The sequence below is a fragment of the Naegleria lovaniensis genome, assembly GCF_003324165.1.
Source record: "Naegleria lovaniensis strain ATCC 30569 chromosome Unknown tig016, whole genome shotgun sequence".
NCBI classification, from domain to species: Eukaryota; Heterolobosea; class Eutetramitea; order Acrasida; family Naegleriidae; genus Naegleria; species Naegleria lovaniensis.
In genome coordinates, this window is record NW_025407838.1 from 163,690 (window position 1) to 190,618 (window position 26,929).

The following is a 26,929-nucleotide window of genomic DNA, read 5'->3' on the forward strand; positions in this document are numbered from 1 at the left end:
ATTTCCAATCCATTTCAAGTTCCTTATATTTTCCAGTATTACTTAAATCTGGATCCAAGATCATGTTATAAGGACGTTTCCTCATTTTCAACAAGTTGTATTGTTCCAAAACAATCTTAATCATTTCACATTCAAAAGAATTCGTTTGTTGCCATTGTGTCATGATTTGAGACAAATTCTTCAATTGCATCTTTCCTTTCATTTCCAACCATTCTGGCTTTTTCAATTTCAATTTTTCAATTTCTTGATACAATTTTCTGTAATCCGATGGAGGAGCATCACTTTTCGTGGCATCAATGGATTCCGCATGTGCCACACAAACTCTTCTTCTCAATTCCAAATTCGATGGATGAGAATTCGAACGTAACACGGTTGCGTGATAATACAAGAGACCAGTATGAGAATTCTTATTGGAGAAGGCCTTAATATTGGCTTGAATGCAATCGTGAATGGTTGGAGTGGAATGAGCAACAGCAGTTTTCTTTCCTTCGTCGTAATCAATTTTGGAAATGGGAATGTCATGGAAGAGATTGACAATGTTTGGGATTGTATATGACTTTTTCTGTGGATACTTGATGAGTTTGAATTTTGTAAAATCACCTTCATAGGTCAATGGCTGTCTGTAAACAATGACATGTTCTAATTTTTGATACTCACCAAACCTAAATCTTGAATCAACTTTTCACACGGAACATAAATTTCATCCTCTTTCAATGTTTCACTCTCATCAATTTCACCTATTAAATCGACACATTGGAAGGGAATTCTCAAATTCAAAGTATCTTCCAGCATGGACTGAAATTTGTTTTTGATTTTTTTGTGAATTCTTTTTTGTAAAAACGGATTGTCCAATCGCTGTCCTGCCAAAACCATGGAATGAATCACGGTGTCCATCGAATCTATTGGAGAATCTACTTGGATTGGAAATAACTGATTGCAAATGAACGCACGATCATCTTTTTTCACAACAAATTCACTTAAATATTCTCTTAATGATTGCATGAAAACTTGTTGCATTTCCTGAGGACGATCTGTTCTTTTCAGTAAACAACTCATGTCATTTCTATTCATATTACCTCCCTGTATGCATGAATAATTCAAAATATCCATATATGGATAAATACAAGTGTTTCCTTTGAACTTGACCATGGAATCTCGAAACACGACTCGAATCGAATCTTTCAATTTGTACTTTTTCTGAAGAATGGCCAATACGAAGCAGGAATGAGTTGCAACACTCCCTTACATCCAGAATATCGAACTTGAATGGCACCAACACCTCTCAATTCTTTTTGATTGTTAAATAACAATTTTTCTCTGGTGACAAAGTCATTGATATTCAATAACAATTCATGAGCGAGATGTTCATGAATGAAACCAATGCCATCCGTTCCAGGAAATTCCATTTCATATTCTGGAGGTAGATATGCAACTTGTTCTTCTTCACATAAAGGTCTGTCACTTTTCACACATTTTCCAAAATTTAAGGCCACTCGAGAAAAGGTTTTACAAGGACCACTTTTTTCAGCTTTTGAAAAATCTCCTAATAAATTTCGTAATTGTTGCAAATTGAAACTGTCATGAACAAAGCAACAGGTTTCTCCTTTCGTTCCAGAATTACTAGTGGCAAAGAATTTGTAATTTCCTTTCATGGTTGGAATTTGAATGAGAGATTGACATGCGAATTCAATGTGTGAAGAATTGAATTTCTGAGCTTCGTCAAAAGTTAAGGATTTTTGAGGAGAGGAATTGCTGCCATTGGATGATTGTTGTTGTCCATTGGGTTTCTTGGTATTGATCATTCTGACGAATAAGAGAGCTTTTCCTAAATTGAGAGAAATGAGAATTTGGGAAAATCTGCAGCAGGAATGCCATGCAGAATCTCTACCACGTCCATCGTCGGTGAGTGTGAAGGTGTGCTTTTGAATGTCATAATTGCCAAAATAGGGAAAAGTGGACATGTTGAATAATTCCAAAGTGGATGAACTAATGTTTTCAAATAAATTGGATAAGAATTGATTGAAATGAATATCAGAAAGAGAAGATCCCAATGGTGATTCCTTCAACTTTTTCAACACTAGTCTTCTTTCTATTGGGACTGAGCTGTCTATGGTGTTGTTGACATTTGACACTTGGCTGTCAATCATTCCAGAACATGGAATAGACTGTTCTCCTGGGACCATAAAATCATACTTCTTACTCTTATATTCATTTCCATGACTGTCTTTCAAATAAAAATACATTTTCATCACACCATGTCGAATCATATCTTCCACATTCAACACAGGTTTCTGAAACACGATCATGTATTTACTTTTATCCATAAAGGACCAATGAGTTGAATATTCAAATCGATCGAAGAAGTTTTTGGTTGACCTTGATCATGTTGGCAAGTGACAAGTATCAATTGTAATTGAAATTTCTTGACATCAACCATCTTGGATAGATTGTCATTGGAATGATTGGCAGGTACAAAGTAAGATTGATACTTCCTCTTTGAAGAATATCGATGAGAGGAGTATTCTCATCGTCCAAAGTGAGTTCATGATGAGAATAATGATTGGATGGATTGATCATTGGAAAATTGTGAATTCAATCGGATTGAGGATAATGTTCAGACAATGGTAATAAATAATTACAGTGTGTTGATGATTTTAAAGTTTTAGAGCACAATCACGACACGTGTGATAGGAAACCCAAAAGGATTAAAACGTGATGTGCGTTGTTTTTTTGGAGTGATGACTTGGGAATTCAAATTTGGGAATACCATTTTCAATGTTCCCATCACGTGGTCAAAATATTTTGCAAAATGAAAAAACACGTGTGCACGCCAGAGTGGTAGCAGCATTACTTTTTTGCAAATCATTTTCACAAAGGACCGGAACGCTACAGAATGATTCGTAATTGTTGAATGCAAAGAAAAAAAAAATGAGTAAATCCTATCCTCCACAGACTTCACACATTGCACCAAATCCCGGTCTTGAACGGCCCTTGTTCAATTGGAGAGGTATCTTTGATCGTACGAAAAGAAATTCGAGAACCACCGTAACGGATAAGATCTTGGCAGAAAATCCGGAAGGAGAAGCCTCCATACCGTTACGGCCCAACGAATACAAATTGATGAAACAGAAATATTTTAATGAGTTATTGACGATGATTAAAATTAAAAATTGTTGGGAATATAAGGAACAATTGTTGGACATGATTGAAAAGGAGAAGGATAAATATCCAAATGATGATTTGGTGAATATTAATTTATTGAAATCGCATTTGCAGGAATCGGAGTGGATTCTAATTTTTTGGATTATTTCGGAAAGCATGTCTTGTTGAAACAACCAGAACAACAAGTGTTGAATGAGACCATGCTGTTTGATGATCCGGATAAACCTCATCAACCATTGAGTATTGGAGAAGATTTTTCACAATTCGAAAAACACAAAATTTATTCTCTTTATGGCCTTTATCACAATTGTATGCAGCTTAGCTTTATGAAAATTGTGACGGTAGAATCAGTATTGAATTGCAAAAGACCACTCGCAGAGTACAGAACTCTTCCTCTTCATTTCATACAGTTCGAGAAAAAAACAGAGCGATATTGGAAAAAGTATGAGCAGTGTGTTTTGAAAAGTGCCAAACAAAATGCGTATCATACTGAGAAATACCGCCAAACTCACAAGGATCAAACCAATGAAATGTAACTCTAACTTCAACACGAGGTGGGCCTATGGAACCATTCACTCACTCTGTGATCCTATGCTGGTGGTTAGTGAAATATGAATCTATTTTGTGAGAGTTGTTGTTTGGGGACTTTGAGTTTCCATAAACTCTTTGTCCACTGATTGGAGAACATCTCCATTTTCACTATCATCTTCATCAATGGTCATGTTCATCATTTCCAAATCATTCTCATTGAGCTTGGAATATTTGGGCCCTTTTTTGCTCTTTTTACTGCCACCACTGCCACGACTGGTGCTGCTACCACTCGTGCCACCACAGCAACACAAGGAACATGTAAAAACAATCAACAGGATAATGACAGAGAAACCAATGATCAATACGACAGCAATCAAGACTTGCATGAGGAATATAAATTGGTTGATTCTTGAGGAAAATTGCTCTTGGTCTTGTCCAATAAGCGCTTTTTGGATGGCTCTCTCAGTCTCGCTCAAATAATCATGAAAACATGTGGTAGTCATGACCTTTCTGGGACATCTGAAATATGAGTTTCTTCTGCCAAAATCGGCATCATAGTCGTTGTCAGATGCATGACATCCATCACTGACGCTGTTAATAATGATATTATTGTCACGAACGACTGTCACAGAGCCTCCACCGTCAAGATTAATGGCATTCTCAACGCCTAGCTCAATAAGCAACAAGGCTAATTCATGAAGTGTTGGACCTTTGTTATGATTTCCATCACCATCAATAGACACGAGAACAAGATGACCCTCCTTGTTGTGACCGAGAGCAGATCGAGAAGCACGTACGGTAACAAATGAAGGACCAGTCTCTTGTGTGGACATTTCCTCAATAATTTCACTTTCAGTCACAAATGATTTACCCTTCCTTACAAGCCAAATAACTCCTGCCATCAATTGGTCAAAATTGTTTAAATTTGTGTTCTCATTCAAATATCCAACGAAATATTGGCCTTCCTTCATGATTCCAAAATTCACATTATGCCTCTTACTTGAATGAATGACTCTACCATCAGAAATAACATTTCCCAAACATGAATGAACATGAGTATTAAAAAATCCAGCGTTTGTGGAATACAGACAGAAATGATTGTTCAAGTTATGTTTTGCTGTTTCCACAACAGTCGCTGTCACATTATAGTAACAACCACCTCTCATATCCCTGTTTGATTGTTGGTATGCATTGACAATTTTGGATATGGGTGACGTGCTTTCTGATTTTTTGCTTGGTTCTGCTTGTGGTGGAGGGCCAGGTTCCAAAAACGAAAAATGTTGAATAGGATTTTTCAAAACGATCAAATGTCCATTCACATATTGACCACCAAAATCCATTCCCAAAAATTTGTATTCAATATCAGCTTTAACAGCTATTGGTTGACCACGTCCAGCCATTGGAAACAACTCGAAAGGTTGCTCTCCTCCGTTCGCCATACTCGTGACAACATTTCGTTTTCCAGAAAGATGAAATTCTGTGTTCTTTGAAATAGCTCTCATGAATTTTGTAGATACGTCGCCCACAGATGATTCTTGATCATTCCATAACTGCGATTTTGAATAAGGATTAGAGGCTAAATCTTGAGTGATGACTGAGGGCTTTGAAGCATGTACTACCAACGTCGGAAGAACTCCAATGCACCACTGACTTGACATCTTGATGATAGTCAAGATGAAAATAAATAATAATAAATAATATTTACAGGAGGAAGAGAAGTGAGAAAATAGTTTCGGAAGGTGTTTATGAATAGGGAGGTGATGATGTGGGTTTGGATGTTGATGCAGCGAGGAGAAAAATCTTTTCAGTCGTGTCATTTTTTTGTAATCCGTTTGTGGACAAAAAACTAATAATTTTTCAAAATTCATCACATTGGTTCTCCAAAATTTGCAAGCAGGAATCTTAATTTTGAATATTACTTTTTCATTTCCGAACTTTTAAAATGGTGTGAATAGCGTCCACAAATTCAAATAATAAAAACACAAAAGCCTTCTTTTCATCCGTTTGATTGCTCGTTGATGTCGTAGATGGTCGTACATAATTATTGATATATTCTTCTTCAATTCTGGAAAGAGAACCAAATCAAAATACCTTTCCAGGGCCTTGTACCAATACAGAGCTTGTTGTTGATAGTGCTGTTGTTCTTGTTCCGAATGATTTTCCAATCCCAACATGTTCATCATGGATTGTTGAATTCCTTTCAACCATTGATACATTTCCATATTATTACGACATCCACTCGATATAAAGTATTGCAACAAGGCTTGTTCCTGATTGAGTAATTGTTGTTCTTCCGATGGTGCTGATGAGACTTGCTGTATAAGAATATGAACCGTCGTGAGTATAACAATGAGTGTTTTTAAACACTTTATACTTGGTGCTATCATGAGAGAAGATTGATGGACTGGGTTGAGAAATGCTTGAACCATTTCGGAATGAATCAATTCTGAAACAAGATGAGGTTGATGTTGGAAAAGTTGTTCAACTTGAGAAAGTGCTTGATTTTGTCTTTCAATGGCCATGGCCTGTAGTTTTTGTGTGTAGTATTGAATGTAATAATCTCGATTCATCGGAGTGGTGGTTTCCGAAGAGGATGACCTGTGTTGTTGCTCATGATCGTCTTGCATCATTTTTATTGAAGTTGTTTCTCTTAACAAATTTGGTCCACCTGTCATTATGAAAAAAGGTTATTGAGGGTTCTACCTTTCTTTATTTTACAATTTTATTGGGTACGTACAACCACCATGATTTTCACACTAACAAATTTCTCTATTCATCTCCATTGTCAAATTCTGATTTGAAAACAAACGAGTTCAATACATGAAGACATTGTTGTAGCTTTTCGTCAAGTGCTGTCATTTCGAAAATACCGTCTTTCTCGTCCTCTTTGGACGCTTTTTGAGTTGTGTAAAGTTGTTTGAATTTTCCAATCGAGAACTGTTGCTACGTGGAGAGGAATAATCGGTGACTGCTGTTGCTGATGATTCAGTAAAATTGCCATAATGATAATTGAAATTAGAAGACTCTAGGATGGATTGATATTGATATTGTTGTTTTTCTAAATGGTCCTGCGTTGTAGTCCCCATCGATGGAGGGAGACATCTCTTTCGAAGTGAAGGAAGCATTTCAAGCCGATCCTTAATTCTCTTTTTGAAAAACAGTGACGAATTTCTTTCATAGAGAGGATTCTTAAAGAATTGCTCAGTGTCCTCTTGGTCATTCTCATTTTCATCTTCTTCCTCAATAATGTAGGCAGTTAATGGATGCTGTCCTTCTTTCGAATAGTGTTTAAAGTAAAATACACACAATTCTTGAAACACGTCAATGACTGCAAACGTCAGATTGGACAAGAGAGGATTGTGATAATGTGTAATAATGAATTGTCCCAGAATTTGTAGTGCGTTCGATTCAATGAGTCGATATGCGGCCTTTCTGTACTTGCATAATCGTTTCACAAACATGATAAAAGTATAACATTTGAAAAGTCGAAAATTGAGATTGCTATCGCTGACATCCGTCTCGCCATCTCTCACGTTGACCACGCTGAAATATTTGATAAACGTCAGACAATATTCAATATAGTTGGAAATGAGTAAATAATACATGCCAATGTTTGTATCAATGACATAATACAGTAATTGCATGACCATATAGAGCAGTTTGTAGTTCTTATAAACTCGAATATGATTAACGTTCAAAATAAACTCATTGAAAATGATGTTCACTAAATTTGTGCTTTGAAGGAGAGCCAACAGGAAGACGCTGATGTGATGATGGTGAAATTCATTAATTTGAGATTGAGTGCTGCCGTTAATTTCATCTTCTGTTGCTTGTTGATGAGTTAACGAGCTACTCTTCTTCAAGTCATGCTTGATATTGAGAACCAAACTTGAGATATGGTGATACATTTCTGTGAAAGATGGGACTGATTGAGTTTGGCCAACGTCACCTTTTCTTAAATAATAAAATACACTCATGTTGTACTTGAGAGCACTCTCCGTTAAAATGCGATAATTGTTATAGACCTCGTAGAAATCGTACAAAATCAGAAGCTTGTCAATGAATTTGTAATCTTTCAAACTTCTCTTAGTCGTGCTATTATTCGAAATATTGTCATAGGAAAAAGCGTCAATGATTTTTCGTTTAAACACATCCAATTTTTCCATTATAGTATTCACCATGGAGACATCCACAGAGACTCCCAAAATTTTAGCATATTCTTCTTCATCTTCTACCAGACTTGAATATTCGCTAGAAGTGGTATCCACCTTATCAGCCATGACCACAGAAATACTCTGCTTGAAATAATCAAAATAGTAGCAAATTTGAAGTAAAGTCTGTATACTGTACATTCTAATCTCATAAAAGTTGGCATCTGTCAAACTTTCATTGAGAATATTGTCCAAAATTTTGTCAATGATATCATGGTGAATTCTGAGAATGGCATAGGTACCAATGTACAAGTTGCTCACTTTCATAATACAATAGTATCCAATTCTTTTTACGTTTGGCATGGCATCTTCCGTCAATAATTTAATATATGGCAAGAGAGAAAGAAGCTGAATTTGGCCTTTCACACTCACAGCCAATTGTGACAAGATACTAGCACTGTATTTTCTCCACTGATTGTTGTCATCGACAAGCCATTTGTTATTTCGTATGGTTGTGAATATACTGGAGCTATCATTCACAGAGAGTAATAAATCGATTTGATTTGCGTCACTCGATAACAGCTTGTCCAAGTCATAAAGATATTTCAGTTTTTGCTTTTTGATGATTTTTTCGTCTTGCAAATATTGTAGCAGCTGTAGAGCATCAAAATATTCGAGAGAGAGATTATTCTTTCCAGGAGTATTGTCGGAAGGAGAATCTGTCATACCTGTGAAATGTAAATGCCTAAAGTGAGGATATTGTTTGAATGCATAATTTCTGAACTTGGATGATTCTGTAATGAATTGTCGTTGAATCTTTTTCAACTGGCCAGAGCTTGTCTTTAACAAGGATGCCTGTTTTTGTGGATCTGAGAGAACATCCGAAGTAGCATTATTAATAATCTGTAATAATTTTCCTTTTGAGAGCAATTCTGTAATGAATTTGATGTTATGAGTTTTGAATTGTTCACGAACCCATTGTTCTGTCTTTCCTTCTCGAATTTCATTCATGACGTTGAGAATGAAAACCTTTTGATAAGCATTGAGCTTTTCGATTTGTGTGGGTGAGTCTGATTCATTACCTGCATTTGGTGACGCTCCTCCCATTAGGTCAGAACCAGAAAAATGTGGTGGCATCTTTTCTGCAATTTGCACCTTACGAGAGTTGACACTAAGACACACATCCCACCATTGCGTGCGTTGGTTCTTTCCTTGTGTTTCAAATAGCGCATTTGTGGTTCCAATAATATATTCTGGAATTTTTGAAGTTGCTGCCATAACATCATCCATATCAGAAAGTGGAACATAGGGATGAATTCGATTCACATTGATTTGAAACGGATACACAAGAAGTGGCAATGTGAAACATATTTGTGAAACCAATTTTGCAGGTGACCCAATGACCATAATTCTCTTGTCAAGTAGAAGAGCATTCCAGCACGTAAGCATCACCTCAACGCCAAATAACTGAATCAATTGAATGAGTGAAGTACCGTGAGTATACGCCACAGGTGTGAAAGGATCAATTTGTCGAGGAATATTCAATGTGAAAGTCGTATCATTGGTCATGGTTGGAAATAATTTCAACTGTAACATGTTACAGGTTGTGCATTGCTCATAGAATTCTTTCAAAATGTCATTAATTTGTTCATGTACTTGATTCAACTGTTGCAATAATTCTTCCGATAATTCCTCTCCGGGTTGTTTTTTCGAAGCTGTTGCATTCACTTGCAAATAAATATTTTCCAAATCGAGAATTCGATTAATGGCCACTCTCAGTAAATTTTCATAGACAGTAAAGTGAGGCTGTGTGGAGAAGAGAATGAGAGATTTTTGAATGGCTCCACGTTTCACTCGTGAATCCTTTTTGTTTCGGAATAAACAGTGAGCATACATGGGTTTATCAACATAGGGTTCAATAAAGGATAACATATTTTGCTGTTGCGAAGAGGATGATGATGAACCAGTTGCTGTGCTCGTGCTTTGATTGTTATTTCCCATATCACCCTCTGTTGCTCCGATCATGCCATTTCCAAGACTTGTTTCTTCATTCTCATCTAAATTGAAACTTTTAAGGCTACCCGTCTTGTTGATTGTTGTACTCGATAAGCCTCCTCCTGGCGTGATGGTTGTTGTTGTTGTCGATGAAATTTTTCCATTGGATGTGATGATGAGATAGTTCCTTTCCGTAAAAACGAGTACAAGGCTGTACTCACCACATTGGAAGGAATCACGACGAGAGTGGTATCCTCTTCAAAGTAGTGAGCACCATCGGGAAGACAATAATCTCCCATATGTTGAGAGAAATGAGAGAGAATGGCTCTCCGTTCGGGTGGATAGACGTACGAGAGTGTGTTGCCTTTGAGGAGATCAAATTCGGCAAGACATAGGCAAAAGATGTCCATTGTTGTTGTTGTTGTGGTGTTGCTGTTGGAGAGTAATGATAGAAAAGAGAGGAAGTATGTTTGTGCCACAAATGTACTTGCTGGTTGGTAATTATCGCAAGTTTTTAAAAAACGGGATGATGATGAGATAATTCTCTGAATATTGTTGAAAAAGTAGAAGAAAATTTCGTTCACTCTCTCTCCTTGTTGTTGTGTGATGATGAGAATTGACACGTCCGTGCGAATGGATGTGTGTACGTGTGGACGACTCAATGTTGCTGAACGAATCTTTTCCTCTCTCTTTGCTGCAGTTTTTTTAAATCCTGGGTGAGTGTGTGACAATGTGAAAAGTGACAGAGGTTAATGGGTCAGTCATGTTCTTCAAAGTTAAAGCCATCCTTTTCCAAACTTAAAACCATTCCCTTTCACTTCAAAACAACAATCGTTAGTAGAAAGCCTCCTTTGGAATGGCTCTTTATTCTTCAGAGAAGAATAAGAGAACAAGAAAGAACGAAAAAAATGTTCGAGCCTCAGCGATCATTCGGGGTGGTGTCTACTCCCGGTGCTACGATGAATCTTCGGAGGAGAACAGGTATTTCCGATGACCAATTCTCGTCGTATTCTCATGAGGATAAGTCTAAAACGGAGATGAAGACTAAAATCATCAAGAGCATAAGAAATTTTGATTTGTATCCTAAAACTGATTCGGTGGCAACTAAAAAGACATCGCTGGGAGGTTTTGGTAAGTGTGATGATATTGATGATCGCACATAACAAGACTAATATGATCATGTTTTATTATGTGATTATTATAATTCCTCAATCGGGCGATTTATCAAATTTTCAAATTGATTAATATTTAAATATTAATATTTACATTTTTATTATCATCCTTTCGGACCTATTGAAACATAATCTCTTTAAAACACAACACCAACCATCATGGCAAACACAATCACCAATTCCTTCAAATATTTTCACACCAGTCTCTTTATTTGCCATGATCATTATTACTTTTCTCGTTGGATCTGCTCTCATTCGATATTTGAGTGTGGACCGACGAGATACACTCTCAGTTGATATTCAAGTAGAGGACAGAGTTGTTATTTTCTTTAATATTACCTTTCCAGATTTGAAATGTTATGATCTTCATTTGGATTCTGTGGACGCTAGTGGTGATGCTGCCATTGATGTTGCACATCACATTCATAAAGTACCTGTTGATTCATCAGGTAGAATTACTCATTTGGAATCAAAACATAAAGCTAAGCTCGGAACTGAAATGCCCCAAGAGAAATATGATCCTACAAAGGATCCACATAGTGTCATGTTTTGTGGAAGCTGTTATATTGAAAAGAAAAGAGGGCAATGTTGTAACACATGTCAAGATGTGATGGAGGTCTACAAGAGACATGGTCTTTCTCCTCCAAGAGTTGAAGACATTGAACAATGTTTATTTGATGCTTCGAAAAATCATCCTGGATGCAATATTTATGGAACGTTGGATGTTCAAAAAGTGAATGGAAATTTCCACTTTTGCCAGGTAGAAGCTTTTCACAAGAATATGAGACACGTGTTCACCATATTCACGAATTTAATCCAATTCTTGTGGACAGATTCAACAGTACTCACATCATCCACTCACTTTCATTTGGTTTAAGAGTTCCTCATGTCACTTACCCTTTGGATGAAACGGTTGGAATTATTCCAAAAATTGATGAAACAGATGAAAGGCCACCAAAGACTGCACTTTTCAAGTACTTTGTAAAAGTGGTTCCAACCACCTACAAGAGTGCAACTCCAATTTTGGGAGCTGGTTTGTTCTCCAAAGTAATTAACACTTATCAATTCTCGTTCACCAAGCATGTGATGCCATTCGATAGTCAAAAAGTAATGATGTTGCCAGGAGTATTTATTGTTTACAATTTTGAACCCATTCGAATTACGTATGAAGAGTTTACGGTACCCTTTACTCACTTTTTGGTTGATTTGTTAGCTGTGTGTGCAGGTGTTTTTGTTGTACTGAATTATGTGGACAGACTTTTGGAATTTGTTGTGTTAAAATTGAATAAGAAGCAAGCATAGACATTTTATTGTCGTGAAATTTCTCACAGCACCAATTTTTCATCCACACAGAACTTTCTAAGATTAAATTGTTCTTTTATTTTCAATTTTCACACCAATCATCAAGGCTAAATTGAAAAGGCATTAGAAAATTGCCAAAATCAAAAAAATGACCCGAAAGCCAGCAGAATTAGCTTCACGAACCAATCTGTCCTATGATAATCCCAAAAGAAATTTCTGGAGGGATGCTAGGCATCACGTTCATAGAAATATGATTCCCTATCTCATTGCTTCCCCTTTTGTTGTATGGCTTTTCTCAAATTATTGGATCCGAGGCTCTGGAAAGAATGAGAAGGTCATTTCTGCTCCGAACATTCTTACGTGGAAGAGAGAATGTGAAAAAATCGGACAAAAGAAAATTGATGCTCTCGGAATTGATTTAAAATCCGAATTGGAGAAGAATACACCAGTGAGGGAAGAGGTAGTTTCATTATATCCAATTGTACATGAACAGAATTCAAATGTAGCTTCATATAGCATGAGCAAGGAAGAGCAATTGAAGTTTTTCGAAGAGCTGTTCCCAGATTTGGTTTCCAAATTTAAATCACAAAGAGGAATTTTAAATTAATTTAACCGTGAACATTCATGTTTTAATAATTTTTAATGTTTAATAATTATTGTGGCCAAAATTATGAGAAAGGAGATTTGGTAAATTGTTTGATTAGAACGGATTGGGTTCTCACCAATGATGAAAATTATTGAGAACAGCTGTGGAGAGCTCTAAAGATCATTAAGTAAACCTGCCATTATCAGAGTCGATCTCAATTGAGTCATCATTATTTGTTCAACTAAGGCTAACAGAAATATTTCAGAACGAATCATCGCTCGAGGCGATGAGATTATCATGGGCGAGGCAAATACCCGAATTGGTCATGGCCATCACTATCAAAAAAATTTAAATATTTATGGCCTGTGCATACGTACATACTCGTTATAGAACACTCAGATGTCAATGTTTGTAAGATTCAAATTACAGTCTGCTTGTTGACATGCATAATGAGCGTAGCATCATCAAAAAAATGAAACTATTTACCTTGATCTTGTTCTTCATCGGAATATTGTGCCTGATTCAGAGCTCGTACCAGCAAGATCGTGGAGAGGCTGCTGTGGATGCCGCATTGAAAGTATTGGATTCAATGGGATGGCTCAACTCGAACACTCATTTGTTCTTCAAGAGAGTGGCGTTATGTGAGAGTAATTATGGACAAGATCCAAACACCTACAGATCGGGATAGTAAGTAGTAGTATTGAGAGAGTTCGATTGCTCATCTTGTGAAACAGTTATGGAGGAATTTGGCAGGTCGATTCGATTACCTTCAAGAACACTCAAATGCCTCAATCACATCCAATTCTCACCCAAAAGTATGCTGATTTGAAAAGTTATCTTGGTCTTGATTGGACAAAGACCACTTGGAGTCAATGTGTGAAAGCTGTCTACTCATTGTTAGCAGCAAGATTGAACTTGTTTACCATTCCTGCAAGTATTCCATCATCCTTGTATGACCAAGCTGTTTACTGGAAGACTTATTACAACACCAATCAAGGTAAGTGTCAATATATATACTGAACTTGTTCATTACACCCAAAAACATTGACCAAAGGCAAGGGAACAGTTCAATATTTTATTGACTGTTGCAAGAAGGGTGGCTTGGGAGAAGATCAATAAATGCGTGATGACTAACCACCAGAAGTTCTTGTCATGATCAGATTACAGATCTTTCGAAAACGGCTTGAAATGGAACGCCGTCGTTTCACAAAAAAATGAACAAATTCACACTCGTTGTGGCCATCATCCTTGTTGTTGGTTTGATCCATTCTTCATCATTGGCAACTGTGGATGGAGCCGAGAATGCTCATTCGGGCTCACCCACTCCTCTCGATGCCTACATGTCTCTTCCAGATCCCTATTATTCCTATAAATTAGCCTCTCATATCGATAATGCTGCTGCCGACGTGTACGTGATTAATATGACTTCTCTCGGATACCTCACACCAGCTCAGTCCAATCGTCCTATTTGGACTCATACTCTCACACTAGTAGTTCCAAAGAATTTAAACACTCAAATCCGAAGAGCTTCTTTACTCATCAACGGTGGTGATAATCTTCAGCCTAATATTCCTTCTGCAGATTTAAATGATTTAATTTTAATATCAAGCGTCACTAGGAGCATCATGGCTGATTTGATGCAAGTACCTAATCAACCTATTGTGTTCGCTAATGATCCATTGCACATGAAGAGATCGGAAGATGACATTACTGCCTTCACTTGGAGATATTTCATGAATAACACAAAACAACAACCTGACGATGCCTACAAGTGGATTATTCAACTACCAATGGCCAAGAGTGCTAAATACGCTTTGGATACCATGCAGAGTTTCACCAATGATTTGTTAAAATGAAGCAAGGTGAAAATTATATTCAAGATTTTATTGTGATGGGAGGATCTAAGAGAGGATGGACTACTTGTAAGTTGTTGTTCGAATGTTTGTTGATATATTGTTGTTTGATGACTGGATTGGTGATTGTTAAATATGTGAAACTTGTGTAATCATCTTCTGAACATACGTTAATTATGAATATTTCACAACAAAAAAACATAGATTTGTAAGTAGTCATGAAGTGTTTATGAATGTATGACGAGATCATAATATTGTTATTATGAATAGATTGGCAAGTACTGACAAGAGAGTTAAAGTCATGATTCCAATCGTGATTCAAATTTTGAACATGAAAGTTGTATTGGAACATATTTATAACTCGCTTTGTTCATTCCCAATTGCTATGGGTAAGTTATGACAAATTAATGATATCTTTGATTTCCAACAATTTCAAACATGTCCAAATTTGGGAAATGATCATATGTGCCATATTCATTTCGAAATTCAGAGGCTTATCTTCAGCAAGGAGTAATGACTCGATTAGAGACCCCAGAATTCGCTCAATTAGCCAGTATTATTGATCCATTTGTTTATCGTGATCGTTGGGCTAATGTTGAAAAATTTATTGTGAATGGCTTGGGAGATATTTTCTTCTGGCCTGACATTGCTCTCTATTCTTATCCATATTTACCTGGTGGAGATGAAAATAAGAGAATTCGTTACGTTCCTAATGTTGGTCACAGTATGGCTGGAAGGTTTGTATTTTTATTCCACACCATTGAATAATTGATAATTTTTTACATGTAATTTACAAACCTGACAATTATCGAATTAACCTTAATTATTTTATACACATTCAACCAGTGACATTTGGGAAACCATTCTCACCTACCTCTATGCCACGTTATACAATTTGAAACTCCCAGTCTACACTTTCGATCACATTTACAATGACAATGGAGCCATTGTAACCATTCGCATTCTCAACCATGTCATGCCTGCTCGAGTCACTTTATGGCAATCAACCAATCCAAAAGCAAGAGATTTCAGAATCACTGAAACTGGAAAATCCTTTACTTCTTCACCTGTTCCATCGGTCACTTCAGATGATCCTTACACATTTATGGTATTCGTGCCAAACCCACCTCAAGGTTGGACTGCTTTTTCAGTGGAGATGGAATTTTTAATGATTGCAGGAAGCATTCCATTGCCACCTATCAAATTCACAAGTGCTGGATATATTACTCCTACAACATTGCCTTGCAAATATCCTGGATCTCAATAAAATGGAGTTGATGTTCCACAACAAGATCCATCATCATCTAACAAGAGAGCACACAGTGTTTAACTTCTGCCAACATTGGACAGGGAACACTGCATTAGATTTTGTAAACTCAAGATTTCAAATTAATTAGCAAACCAAAAAATCATCAAAAATTACTCAAATCGATTTTGAGAATTATTCACATTTGATGATATCATCAAAGCTCTAGTAATAATTTACAAACCAATTTTCGTGCAGTGTTGTTGCCATTGTTGTTAAAGAACTTGAGTGATCGCAAACTTTTGTAAAGAGAGTGCTCATCATTTCAACATGTTGCCGAGAAAGCCAGCATTGACTTCCGAAGAAGAGGAAGCAAGTACCTATCCTGCGAGTTTGACTGTTGCTGCTTCTTCCCTATCGGTCGTTGAAGAGAATGATACTTCTAGATCCAAGAAGAAAAAACCAAAAGCTAAACAATTGGCAACTTCGAAGAAGGATGAATCTACGGATGAGAAGGTGGATTCGGAGAGAAAAGAAAGAAGTCTTCCAAGAAGGAAAAGCCCTCTTCTTCGTCCAAAAAGAGAAAAAAGAAGGATGAAGAAGATGACTCGAATGCTCACTCTGATGAAGACTCTGAAAAGAAGACGAACAAGAAGAAAACTTCCAAACAGTCCACCAAAAAGATCAAGCCTGGCATGCATGAAATTCCCAATGTCCAAGAGGGAGATGAGGAGGGACGAGATGAATTATCTCAGCGATATAGGCCTATTCCATCCTCAATTGCTACATTTGTTAAGCCTTTAGAACCAAAAACCAGGATCATTGGACGGCAAGAAATGTAAGTTGTGCGTATGCATGCAGTATGTTACAATTTTCGTATTATATTGATGTTCGATAATAATAATAATAATTGTATGGCATACTAATCGTGTTAGGATCCATTTTCCTCAACTTGGAGTGATGAATTTATTGGGAAAGGTGGACTCTGGAGCCAAGACCAGTTGTTTAGATGTGGTCAATGTTCATCATGATACCGTGAAAAAAACCTTAAACTTTGATGTGGTTCTCGATCGTAACAATAGAAATATTGTTCGACAAGTTCAGGATTTCCCGTTTGCGAATACCACGAAAACGGTCATGTCTTCGAATGGACATGTCTCAACCAGATATGTGATTAAGACTTTGGTGTCCATTGGTCCAGAATTTCGAGAACAAGTTGCAGAGTTCACTTTAGTGGAACGTCACAAGCTTGCCTGTCCGGTATTGATTGGTAGAAATGTAATTCGAATGGGAGAGTATGTTTAGTAATGTATATTATTGAATACGTTGGTTCACAAAATTAATTCATATTATTAATAATGAATTGTGAAACAGATTCTTGGTTGATTGCAACAAAAAGTTTGTCACTGGAAAGAAGGCAAAACAAAAATTAAGGAGCTTATTTACATACCAAACGTACACGAAAATCCAGTCATAGAACTAGTAGACCCTCCTGAAGACGACCAACCTCAGACTCCACCAAAGAAAAAAGGCAAGAAAACCAACAAAAAGAAAGCCGATAATTGAGACATGAAACCAAGTTGTGTGAAGAGAGTTTTCACGCTCTCATACAGAAACGAAATGTTGTTCTGTTTGCGATAGATTCTGAACATTATAATTTCTCCAGATGGGGTTATGGATTTTCTGAAGCATTGGTCTAATCTCACTATGGCGGATAGTATTGATCATTTCATGGTAATTTGATCATGTAGCCAAAGAGTTACAAGCACAAGATTGTTCTTAAATTCTTAAATCTTTCTTTAATTTTGTCCAATCAATTTATTACTTGTTTAATCTCTTCAAGAAGGCAGCTTTCAACTTTTTAAGTTTGGATGATGTTGTTGTGGCACTTTTGTCTCCACCATGACTATCCACAGAGAGAGGAGACAGCATGGAATGTCTATTATGATCCACATCCAAATCATCGGCAGCTGCAGCACTCTTATTCATTTGAATATTCTTCTTCTTATGATGAGGAGAAGTATCTATCACTGAATGTCTCACGGCTGGCACTCCCTCTGGGGATTGTTCGAAAATATTATTCGTCGATCGTTGACTCTTTCGCCATGAGAAGGATCCTGTTTTAGCTTTGGGTTTCAATTTACGTCGTTCCACACTCTTAATTTGTTTCACAGCATTTTGAATGGTGTTTGAAATATTTTGTTGAACTTGTTGAGCGTTGCCAGATCCCACTTGAAATTCTTTGAGTGTTTCTTTGGATTTTTCCTCAGGAATGCAATCCATTCGATCTTTCACATAGAATAATCCACTGAGTGACGATGTTGTATAATTGGAGCAATATTCAAGGAAATCTAAAACAGTTTCAAGACATGAAATCCATCGTTGATGGGTAATAAATGTTTCAATTTCCACATTAGAAACTGCTGACCTAGAACTAAAGAGTGAGGACATGGAACTTCGATCTACAGGTCGATCTGACATGGTCTCCAATTGAACTAAATGTCGTGATATCCATGAACCTGCTTGTTTTGCACATGTATCGACAGCTAAATGCAAAATATTTCGATGTTGTTGATCTGTTTCTGTGAGCAGCAAGGTAATGAATCGATCTGAGGAACTATTCGTGCAGTAATCTTTCAAAAATGCAAATAAATGATTCATGGCTTTGATATCGTTCAACACGGCACATTCCATAATGATATTTCTACCAAATGCATTCTTTTGTAGAAATGCCTTTTCAAATGTTTCAACTCCAAAGATCATTGTTCCTTTGAAAAGGAATGTAGAGACAAATAATTTGTCATCTTCATGACTGTGATCAACCGAGACTAGTGCTAATGTGCTGGTACTATTGGCATACTGTGGTGTGTGAATACTACTGCTCAAACTTCCCAGAGTTAACGACGATTGAGCACTTCCTTCACTTCCATTACCAAGTAAATAACTGTCACTTGTCTCTGAAAACATGGATCCAAACTTGTCAGCAACATCCAAAAAATCCAAATCAGAATTGGTAGCGGCAGAAATTTCAGCACGTTTTTTACGTTTTCTCCCTCCTCGTCCATCACTGAGACATGAAAAGAGTGGATTCTCTTCTCTTTGATTTTTCCTTAATAACAACGATGGTTTGATTTTGGCAATATATTCCACCATTTGTAAATCCTTTTCTCGAACTGCATGATGCAAAAAAGTTTCACTATTTCCAATTAACACATCGATTTTAGCTCCAAATAATTGAAGAAGGTCACACAATTCGTAATCTTTTTTCTTGAGAGATATATACAAGGGAAGATAACCATATCGGTCGTGACTAGTGTTCAGTTGTTCCTGAACCACTTTAAAACTGCATAAATATGCACAAGCATCATGTGCTGACGTTTGACAAGCATAGAAAATGGGTGTAGCATCATGATTGTCTTTGGTGGACAACAATTGTGCTTGAATCGAAGACCTAGGTGAAGTAAATGCTGAATGTTGTTGACTCGAAGAAGATTTTCCAGAATCTGCTTCCACACTATTTTCGTCACTTACGTTCGAAGTGACTGTACTTTGAGAACTGCATTTGGCAATATCTCCTGTCAAAAGCCATTGCAGCATTTCTACTTGATTGTATTTTGCTGCTGCATGAATGAGAGTGCAATCATGATGGTCTGGAAATGTTGTTGTCAACACAATGTGACGAAAATCATGTGATGATGACATGGAATTGAAAATTAAACTCGTTGTTGTCGTCGTTGTCGAAGATGAAGCAGACAAGGTTCCATTCTCGACTGACAGTCGATACTGTTTTTCCATCTCCATTAAATGATTTTGAACGGACTTTAAATCTCCGCGAGTGGTCGCTTCGTAGAGCATGGCTTTCAATGCATCGTCTTCACAGAGTCCATGATTTTGACTGTGAACCATGGCGAGTCCAAATCCTAAATTATTTTCTGCAGCAATTTGTCCCAAATTAACAATTGGAAAGGACAATGAATGAGAATGCACATAACCATGGTCATCTTCTTGTTCCAAACTGATGGAAGGAACATTAAAACTATCAAATTCGGTCATTTTGAATGCATGCACAAATTATTCTGTTGTATTGTTTGTGCTAAATATGGAGAGAGGTGTTATCCAAAAAACACAACAACAATGCCAATATTACACGAGAGGAGAGAAGTGGTAGTACTTCGGGTGTGTGTTTTTTTCTTTTTGTGCTTCCACTTTCGAAAGAACGTTTTGTATTAATAGTATTGCAATGAGTGCGATGAAGAAAGGCTTTGACACAAAATGCAAACGTTTGACAAGCCCTTGGTGATGAAACGGTCTATTTTTTTTCGGTTGTGTATTCATAAGATTGGAGGGAAATGAGAAGAGCATCTCCATAGAGGATTAACTAAGAACAAATTGAGAAGAAAAAATGCGAAAGACAAGTGACATTTCATAACGACTAGGTCGCTCATGTGAGCAAAATTGAACGTGGGTGTATTACTTTCGCATGATTTCAAACAGGAATGGAAAGAGTAATAATGAATACAACGTCTATCAAGTCCTTCAATTGACAAACTCTCACAACTACAGAATTAATTGTTTGACTCAAATAAAGATAAGAAAACATTCTTAAAGCTAACCAAACTTTTTGACAAGACTGGGAGAAACAAGAATTTGTTTTGAACTGTTTTTCCGTAATCAATGAAGAGGTCATCTTGATTCAAAGAAATTTCAAAGAATGTACCTCCCCGCCAAATTTAAACGTTACAAAAAATAAAACTGAAAAAAAATGCAACAAGTTCAAGCGCTTGTGGATCAATTCAAAAAAGCTTCCGAAGAGTACAACCATGGACTTGTGGCCTACCAGGCCAATAATTTTGAGAAGGCTGTAACAAGTTTGGAGCAAGCCAAAACACTCTTTCAGACTGTTCTCAATACTCCCATTCCCGAGAAGTATGCCGATAAATTTAAAGTAGCATCGGATCATCTGGTCAAAACGTTTGAATTATTACTGAGAGCACAATATAAACTTCCGGATGCGCAATTTGTAGAAATACAAAAAGGATTTATCAAACTCATTCGACAACATGTACAAAGTGGAGCCTTTAACGAACAGAAATTACAGTTTTTATTTCAGAGTTATATCAGCTGTAAATTGAAAGCACACAAAGCTCCACAACAACAACAACCAATATATTCCATTTTGGAAGCCATTGATTCATTTGAGAATAGGCATTTGGCCTTTCTGAAGATGGAATTACAGGCCATTGAAGAATTAAACTGCCAAGATGTACTCTTCAAAGAGAATATTCTGGTATTGCAACGATTGTGCGAAGTTTTAGAGAAGAAGGATCCAAGATCTAGTGACATTTACCTCTACAAAACAAAGAGAATTCTTGCATACTTACATTCATACTATGGATCTCAGCCAGTGTCGGATTCTCAAATTACTAAGGAATTGGAAGAGGTGACTTCTCTTCTTTCAAAACATCATACAACATTATCAGTTACAGATCCTCTCGTTTCATCCATCATTCCATTCGTTGTCAATCTAGTCACGACATTTGTATCATGCATGCGATATCTTGAAAAACAACCATCCAATATTGATGAGCTTCTCTCCGTGAACACCAGTAATGATACACTTTCTATGAAGAATAAGGATGTTTTTTGCAAAATTTTGAAAGGAGTCTTCTCAGGGAATCTTGAGACGATGAATTCCATGCTCAACTCACTAACAGTTAATCTTTACTTTGTTGATTTAATGTCCGTATTCAACAAGAGAGATGTTTTGTACATAACTTATTTATTAATATCCATGATACGTTTCTGCACACTCTATGGATTTGATGAAACAGTTCTACATGTGAGAAAATTATTTATGAAACCACTTCCATCCAATGCAGATGCTGATATTGTCAAGCAATACAACAGCATTATTAACATTTTGAATGATCATACTCTCCATATGAATGACCAACAATCCATTGTGAAAGAAAAGCTTGATGTTTTTCAAGATTTTGATTTCAAACGACGATTCAATTGTAAATATAACGACTGTTATGTCAAGTTAGCGAATGAAATTTCAGACAAGATGGCACAACATTCTCAAGACGACATTAATTCTCTATCAAAATTTCACTATACACACTGTAAAATAGCAATGAAATATGATATCCAAACTGCCTATCAAAGTCTCATTAAAAGTATGAGATATCGAGGCATGCTAGAAAAAGAAAAGAGAGCAGAATCAAAGCTGATCGATTTCATAACGAAGAAGTCTACAAAGAGTGAGCTAAAGGCTTCATTTTCGATCGCTCAACATTTCGAACACACGTATCTTACCTTGCTACATTACCAACAAATGATTCGAATTCATGAAATTCGTGGCAATTTTTCAACATGTGAGACATGCATACGACAAGCATTGCGGTTCTCCATTTATGTGAAATGTCTCAGTTTTACTCTTTCGTTTTTATACATTTGGCTCGCCTTAAACTAAATAGGCATGATTTTGACGATGTTGAAACATTGGTCTCCCTTGTGAAGTCACTCACTAATGATCCAAAGCAATCAAAGAATGCAATTGTTACCAAGTTTGCTAAAGAGTTTGTACTCTTGGAGAGTACCATGCTCATCATGCAAAATAAGGATGAAGAAGCAGAGTCCTTACTTTACAATTCAGAAACTTTGAAAAACGACATTGGTCTCGAGTTACAAAAGGTCATTCTTCTTTTGAAACGAAATGATGAACAAGCTGCCAAATCAATATTGCAGAAACTCTCCAAGATGGTAGAGACGGATCAGACACGTGAGGAAACTCTGTGGGTGAAATATTATTGTAATGCTCTCAGCAATAACCAGAGTTTGAATTACGAGTTTCGATCTAACTTTGGTTTGGCATGGAATGATGTGCCAATACCTCTCAAGAAGAGAATTCTTTCTCACATGCGCTCTGATCATTTACGAAATGTGAATGAGGAACGAGAATTTGCATTCTTGTCCTCCATGTCGATGGGTATTCGGTTGAAACATACATTGCAAGATTTACTCGATTTCTTTAACACTCCTAACAATGCAACTTCACCAACAAGTTCTGGAAGCCAAGATGACACCAATGACAGTAATAGGGGTGTAGAAAAGATGATGAGAAGACTTTCTATTGCCAATGAAGAGCTTCAATTCTCCTTCATGATGGATCTCAAAGATTTGACAACAAAGAAAACTTTTATGGATAATTTGATTTCCATACTGCCCAGCAATATATCTGTGTGCAATATTTGCATTTCTGATGGTAAGTGTGAAATCATTTGAACATTGATTTATGCCCAAATTCTTATTTCCATTCTGTATTAGACTATTCATATCTTGTAATCACAGTAATGAACAATCATAGAAGTGACGAAGATTGTATCGTGCTACCCATATCTTTGACGAGAAGTGAAGATTCAAACACGAAACTCAACAGATTATTCAGTGAATCTAGCATCAAACAAACACAGTTACAATATCACAAATCCTCTAACTCTGACACTCATTTAACCTCAAGTAGTATGAGTTCGTACTCTAATTGGCAATCCTATCAAGCATTGTTTGGAAAGGACAACAATATTTTACACAAGATGCTACTTTCGTTTGATCATTTACAAATTTTAAGCAAAGAATCTTTTACCATCACAGATAAATCATTGTGGTGGAAGACGAGAAAAGAACTAGATGAAAAACTAACCAAACTTTGCGAATATGTCGAAGATCTTTTATTTGGACCTGTGAAGCTGTTGCTAATCCCTCGTCTAATGAACGAATTTGATGAAACACTTGAAGAACGATGTGACACATTTATCAATAGATTGAAAGAAATCACAAATGGTTTGGATATTACCTTCGACGTACGAATTGCCAAGCTCATGCTCAAGTCTTTCAGTGCTTTCAGAGAAGAAAACGACCTTGTTGAAAGTATTCGATATTTCATACTAGGAGACGCTACAGAATACGATGAATCCATCATGTCAGAAATTCAAACCTTGTTTTGCAATACCTTTATTCAAGCGTTCACTGACAATGAAAAGAGAATGGCAAGTAAGGAGGCCATGTTCCGTCATTGCAAACGAATAGAGTCACAAAAAATCAAGAGAAAGCATATTGTCTTTTGTTTAGACAAATTAATTCAACAACTACCAGTAGAAACAATGCCAACCATTAAGAATTATCCATCTTCAAGAATGCCAAGTTTACTGCTTCTGTATTATCATCTCAATCGAATGACAGAAATTAATGGTGAAGTCAAGAAAAACAATATTTATTACTTACTCAATCCGAGTGGAGATTTGTCATCTTCTGAGGAGAGATTCAAACCATTATTTGAACAACAACAGAACTGGAAGGGAATTATTGGTAAAAGTCCAGCCACAGAGGAAGATTTTTATCAAGCTCTTTTGGACAATGATTTACTTGTTTATATTGGACACGGTACAGGAGAGCGATATTATAATCCACACAAAATACGAAAGCTGTCCAGATGTTGTCCAATTCTCTTGATGGGATGTAGTAGTGGAAGACTGAAAGAATATGGAAATTATGAACCAAATGGAACAGTGTTGAGTTTTCTTCTTGCAGGATCGCCGTTTGTCATTGCCAATTTGTGGGATGTGACAGACAAGGATATTGACCGATTGACTGAATTCATGTTGGAAAAGTGGTTGTGCAACAATACCCAAAATCAGTCCGTTTGTGAAGTGTTGTCAAAAGCGAGGGACACTTGTTTGTTACCAAGCTTGATTGGAGCTGCTACTGTGTGTTATGGATTACCAGATTTGTTAATAAACTAAGGAAACTAAAAATATTAAAATTTTACAAGATACAAAAATTAGAATGAAAGATTGTCACCAAATTGCACACAATTATCATCATCTTCACCACCCTTAGTTCCACTCCACTTGTTGGTGATGATTTCACGAGCCAAGTCAACAATTCTATGCTCGATTTCTGCTTTCAACGTTCTGTGATGTTCAATCCATTCAACAACAATGTCGAATATCTTGTGATTATTTTTCGGATGGTCAATAATTTGAGCTCGTTGCAAGCTCGTATATCCGTCACCTCCTTTTAACAAGTATGTAACAGTTGCGAATCGATACACTCTTTGCTCATCAATCTTGTCACCGTTAAAGGTCATTTCTACGACTCGTTGCAAGGGTGGTTTCTTACTGTCGTACACGATTTTAATTCCTTTTGAAAAATGAGGAAATGCTCCAACAACCTTTTCTGCCTTTTGAACTCCCTCTTCGACCGCTGCTAATAGATCTTTTCCTAGAATGGTTGTAAGAGCTAACTCATTGGGGAAGGGAAATTCTTTTAACATGTCATATCTTTGTCATTGAAATAATGTTAAATCAATCAATCCCAAATTTCATCCATATAACAAAAAGCCTTAAATCAACACGTACCTTGTAATTTTTTTACCAGCATCGTAGAAACGATCTCCTCTAATTCCACCTCCATTAAACATGGCAATTTCACATCCAAAAACCTTTACAAATTGTTTGAAAATTAAAAACAAACTCGAAATTCACTTACCTCCAACAAGAGATCTGCAATAAAATTACCAAACGTTGTTTCCTTTGTTCGACAACTCTCGGTAGATGAATAGAGCTTTGATTCAGTCACTCCAATTTGTTCCATAATTCCAGGAGGTAACGTACTCATGTACTTTTCAATGACATCTGACACTTTCTTTTTTGGTTTGTACCCATGATTAATCATCATGTTGCATGAGGGATAGACTTTCACTGTTTGAAAATGTCATCTTGAACTGTTGTCTTATTTTTCTCAATCTTTAAATCAATTCGTGTTAAATATTGGCCATCATGACCAGCTTTGTGAATGAGACAATTTTCTCTGACCACTGTAAATGGTTCATGATCGTGTCCTCCTAAAACAATGTCAATTCCTGGTACTCGTTTCACTAATTCCTTGTCATCAGCAATATTGAGATGAGTGATTGCAATGACCACGTCACACTTGTCTTGGTTTCTTAATTCATTGACCATCTTTCTTGCAATTGGAATGGATGGAAGAAATTTAATTAATTTTCCAGGTCTACTGAGATATTCACTGTTTTTTGTGCAGAGACCAAATAAACCAATTTTTAAACCATCTAAGGAAGGATCTGTCAAAATCTTTTTTCTGAGACATCCCTTCAAAATATTCTTTTCACTATTGTCATAGGATTTTTCATCTGAATTATTGTACACAATATTTGAACAAATCCATGAAAATCTAGATTCTGCAATTCGTTGTTCCAAAATTTCACTTCCAAAATCAAATCTATTCAACAAGGGATGGAATAAAATTATAATAATTTTTTATCATGACATTATAATGTATGGAAAGTTTTTGTCATTAATACCTACTCATGATTTCCAGGACAAACAAAATCTCTAAAATTCCAAAAAATTCCAAAACTTCACAATTCATTGATTATAAATTGAAACTTACATTGGCATTTGATTGACGACATCAATCATATGAGCTCCCTTATACTTCTCAGCCAATGTAGAGGCTGATAAGAAGTCACCATTCAAAGTTGCAATGGCAAATCGTGATTTACTCTTTTCGTTATCAATCATGGTTGATAATTCGGCCAAGCCACCTACACCCTTGTCGTCTCTGTGTTGATCGTGATCGGAATTGGATGCACCAATAATTTTTACACAATATTTAAATAATTTTTAAATTATTTATTGAGCGACATGCCAAAATGTCATTCATCATTCAAATAAATTTATAGAATACTTACGGCAACATTTCATAAACATCATTCACCATAAGTAACGTGATGTTTGCAAAATTCACTGTTTCCGTACGGGGAAGTGTTTTTGTTCGTTGTAAATACGAAATCATTTTCGGAACTTTTCAAAATGTTTGTCAAGTAAAATTGTAACAAAATGGTTATGGAG

The 26,929-nt window shown here is 36.4% G+C and overlaps 15 protein-coding genes across 15 annotated transcripts, besides 2 other annotated features; 8 read left to right on the forward strand and 7 right to left on the reverse strand.

Annotated features, from left to right (window-relative positions):
- Nucleotides 1-42: 42 nt before the first annotated feature.
- Nucleotides 43-616: a sequence feature (Protein overlapping with rRNA (C9374_002595, KAG2386149.1) was converted to a misc_feature.).
- A 41-nt stretch (nt 617-657) lies between these two features.
- Nucleotides 658-1,149: a sequence feature (Protein overlapping with rRNA (C9374_002595, KAG2386149.1) was converted to a misc_feature.).
- A 32-nt stretch (nt 1,150-1,181) lies between these two features.
- C9374_002596 (uncharacterized protein) lies at nt 1,182-2,324 on the reverse strand (the record flags this gene model as incomplete). Its single annotated transcript, XM_044692030.1, has 1 exon — nt 1,182-2,324. The coding sequence occupies one exon, from the start codon at nt 2,322-2,324 to the stop codon at nt 1,182-1,184; it is 1,143 nt and encodes a 380-aa protein (XP_044550142.1).
- A 604-nt stretch (nt 2,325-2,928) lies between these two features.
- C9374_002597 (uncharacterized protein) lies at nt 2,929-3,698 on the forward strand (the record flags this gene model as incomplete). Its single annotated transcript, XM_044692031.1, has 2 exons — nt 2,929-3,243; nt 3,318-3,698. The coding sequence occupies 2 exons, from the start codon at nt 2,929-2,931 to the stop codon at nt 3,696-3,698; spliced, it is 696 nt and encodes a 231-aa protein (XP_044550143.1).
- An 81-nt stretch (nt 3,699-3,779) lies between these two features.
- Nucleotides 3,780-5,351, reverse strand: C9374_002598 (uncharacterized protein; the record flags this gene model as incomplete). Its single annotated transcript, XM_044692032.1, has 1 exon — nt 3,780-5,351. One exon carries the CDS (start codon nt 5,349-5,351, stop codon nt 3,780-3,782), a length of 1,572 nt encoding a protein of 523 aa, XP_044550144.1.
- A 279-nt stretch (nt 5,352-5,630) lies between these two features.
- C9374_002599 (uncharacterized protein) lies at nt 5,631-6,323 on the reverse strand (the record flags this gene model as incomplete). The annotated part of the gene is made up of 1 exon (XM_044692033.1): nt 5,631-6,323. The coding sequence occupies one exon, from the start codon at nt 6,321-6,323 to the stop codon at nt 5,631-5,633; it is 693 nt and encodes a 230-aa protein (XP_044550145.1).
- Nucleotides 6,324-6,548: 225 nt separating this feature from the next.
- Nucleotides 6,549-10,249, reverse strand: C9374_002600 (uncharacterized protein; the record flags this gene model as incomplete). Its single annotated transcript, XM_044692036.1, has 2 exons — nt 6,549-9,929; nt 10,061-10,249. 2 exons carry the CDS (start codon nt 10,247-10,249, stop codon nt 6,549-6,551), a joined length of 3,570 nt encoding a protein of 1,189 aa, XP_044550146.1.
- A 498-nt stretch (nt 10,250-10,747) lies between these two features.
- On the forward strand, nt 10,748-12,313 carry C9374_002601 (uncharacterized protein; the record flags this gene model as incomplete). The annotated part of the gene is made up of 3 exons (XM_044692037.1): nt 10,748-10,970; nt 11,215-11,803; nt 11,890-12,313. The coding sequence occupies 3 exons, from the start codon at nt 10,748-10,750 to the stop codon at nt 12,311-12,313; spliced, it is 1,236 nt and encodes a 411-aa protein (XP_044550147.1).
- A 148-nt stretch (nt 12,314-12,461) lies between these two features.
- Nucleotides 12,462-12,920, forward strand: C9374_002602 (uncharacterized protein; the record flags this gene model as incomplete). The annotated part of the gene is made up of 1 exon (XM_044692038.1): nt 12,462-12,920. One exon carries the CDS (start codon nt 12,462-12,464, stop codon nt 12,918-12,920), a length of 459 nt encoding a protein of 152 aa, XP_044550148.1.
- Nucleotides 12,921-13,371: 451 nt separating this feature from the next.
- On the forward strand, nt 13,372-14,018 carry C9374_002603 (uncharacterized protein; the record flags this gene model as incomplete). Its single annotated transcript, XM_044692039.1, has 3 exons — nt 13,372-13,586; nt 13,634-13,896; nt 13,954-14,018. 3 exons carry the CDS (start codon nt 13,372-13,374, stop codon nt 14,016-14,018), a joined length of 543 nt encoding a protein of 180 aa, XP_044550149.1.
- Nucleotides 14,019-14,113: 95 nt separating this feature from the next.
- Nucleotides 14,114-14,755, forward strand: C9374_002604 (uncharacterized protein; the record flags this gene model as incomplete). Its single annotated transcript, XM_044692040.1, has 1 exon — nt 14,114-14,755. The coding sequence occupies one exon, from the start codon at nt 14,114-14,116 to the stop codon at nt 14,753-14,755; it is 642 nt and encodes a 213-aa protein (XP_044550150.1).
- Nucleotides 14,756-14,790: 35 nt separating this feature from the next.
- C9374_002605 (uncharacterized protein) lies at nt 14,791-16,019 on the forward strand (the record flags this gene model as incomplete). The annotated part of the gene is made up of 4 exons (XM_044692041.1): nt 14,791-14,825; nt 15,023-15,141; nt 15,243-15,489; nt 15,599-16,019. 4 exons carry the CDS (start codon nt 14,791-14,793, stop codon nt 16,017-16,019), a joined length of 822 nt encoding a protein of 273 aa, XP_044550151.1.
- Nucleotides 16,020-16,328: 309 nt separating this feature from the next.
- C9374_002606 (uncharacterized protein) lies at nt 16,329-17,475 on the forward strand (the record flags this gene model as incomplete). The annotated part of the gene is made up of 4 exons (XM_044692042.1): nt 16,329-16,514; nt 16,580-16,836; nt 16,934-17,293; nt 17,373-17,475. 4 exons carry the CDS (start codon nt 16,329-16,331, stop codon nt 17,473-17,475), a joined length of 906 nt encoding a protein of 301 aa, XP_044550152.1.
- Nucleotides 17,476-17,819: 344 nt separating this feature from the next.
- C9374_002607 (uncharacterized protein) lies at nt 17,820-20,051 on the reverse strand (the record flags this gene model as incomplete). Its single annotated transcript, XM_044692043.1, has 1 exon — nt 17,820-20,051. One exon carries the CDS (start codon nt 20,049-20,051, stop codon nt 17,820-17,822), a length of 2,232 nt encoding a protein of 743 aa, XP_044550153.1.
- Nucleotides 20,052-20,760: 709 nt separating this feature from the next.
- On the forward strand, nt 20,761-24,799 carry C9374_002608 (uncharacterized protein; the record flags this gene model as incomplete). The annotated part of the gene is made up of 3 exons (XM_044692044.1): nt 20,761-22,307; nt 22,478-23,265; nt 23,328-24,799. The coding sequence occupies 3 exons, from the start codon at nt 20,761-20,763 to the stop codon at nt 24,797-24,799; spliced, it is 3,807 nt and encodes a 1,268-aa protein (XP_044550154.1).
- A 38-nt stretch (nt 24,800-24,837) lies between these two features.
- C9374_002609 (uncharacterized protein) lies at nt 24,838-25,733 on the reverse strand (the record flags this gene model as incomplete). The annotated part of the gene is made up of 3 exons (XM_044692045.1): nt 24,838-25,339; nt 25,418-25,500; nt 25,548-25,733. 3 exons carry the CDS (start codon nt 25,731-25,733, stop codon nt 24,838-24,840), a joined length of 771 nt encoding a protein of 256 aa, XP_044550155.1.
- A 23-nt stretch (nt 25,734-25,756) lies between these two features.
- C9374_002610 (uncharacterized protein) lies at nt 25,757-26,873 on the reverse strand (the record flags this gene model as incomplete). Its single annotated transcript, XM_044692047.1, has 4 exons — nt 25,757-26,297; nt 26,384-26,410; nt 26,469-26,639; nt 26,770-26,873. 4 exons carry the CDS (start codon nt 26,871-26,873, stop codon nt 25,757-25,759), a joined length of 843 nt encoding a protein of 280 aa, XP_044550156.1.
- Between the last annotated feature and the right edge of the window lie 56 nt (nt 26,874-26,929).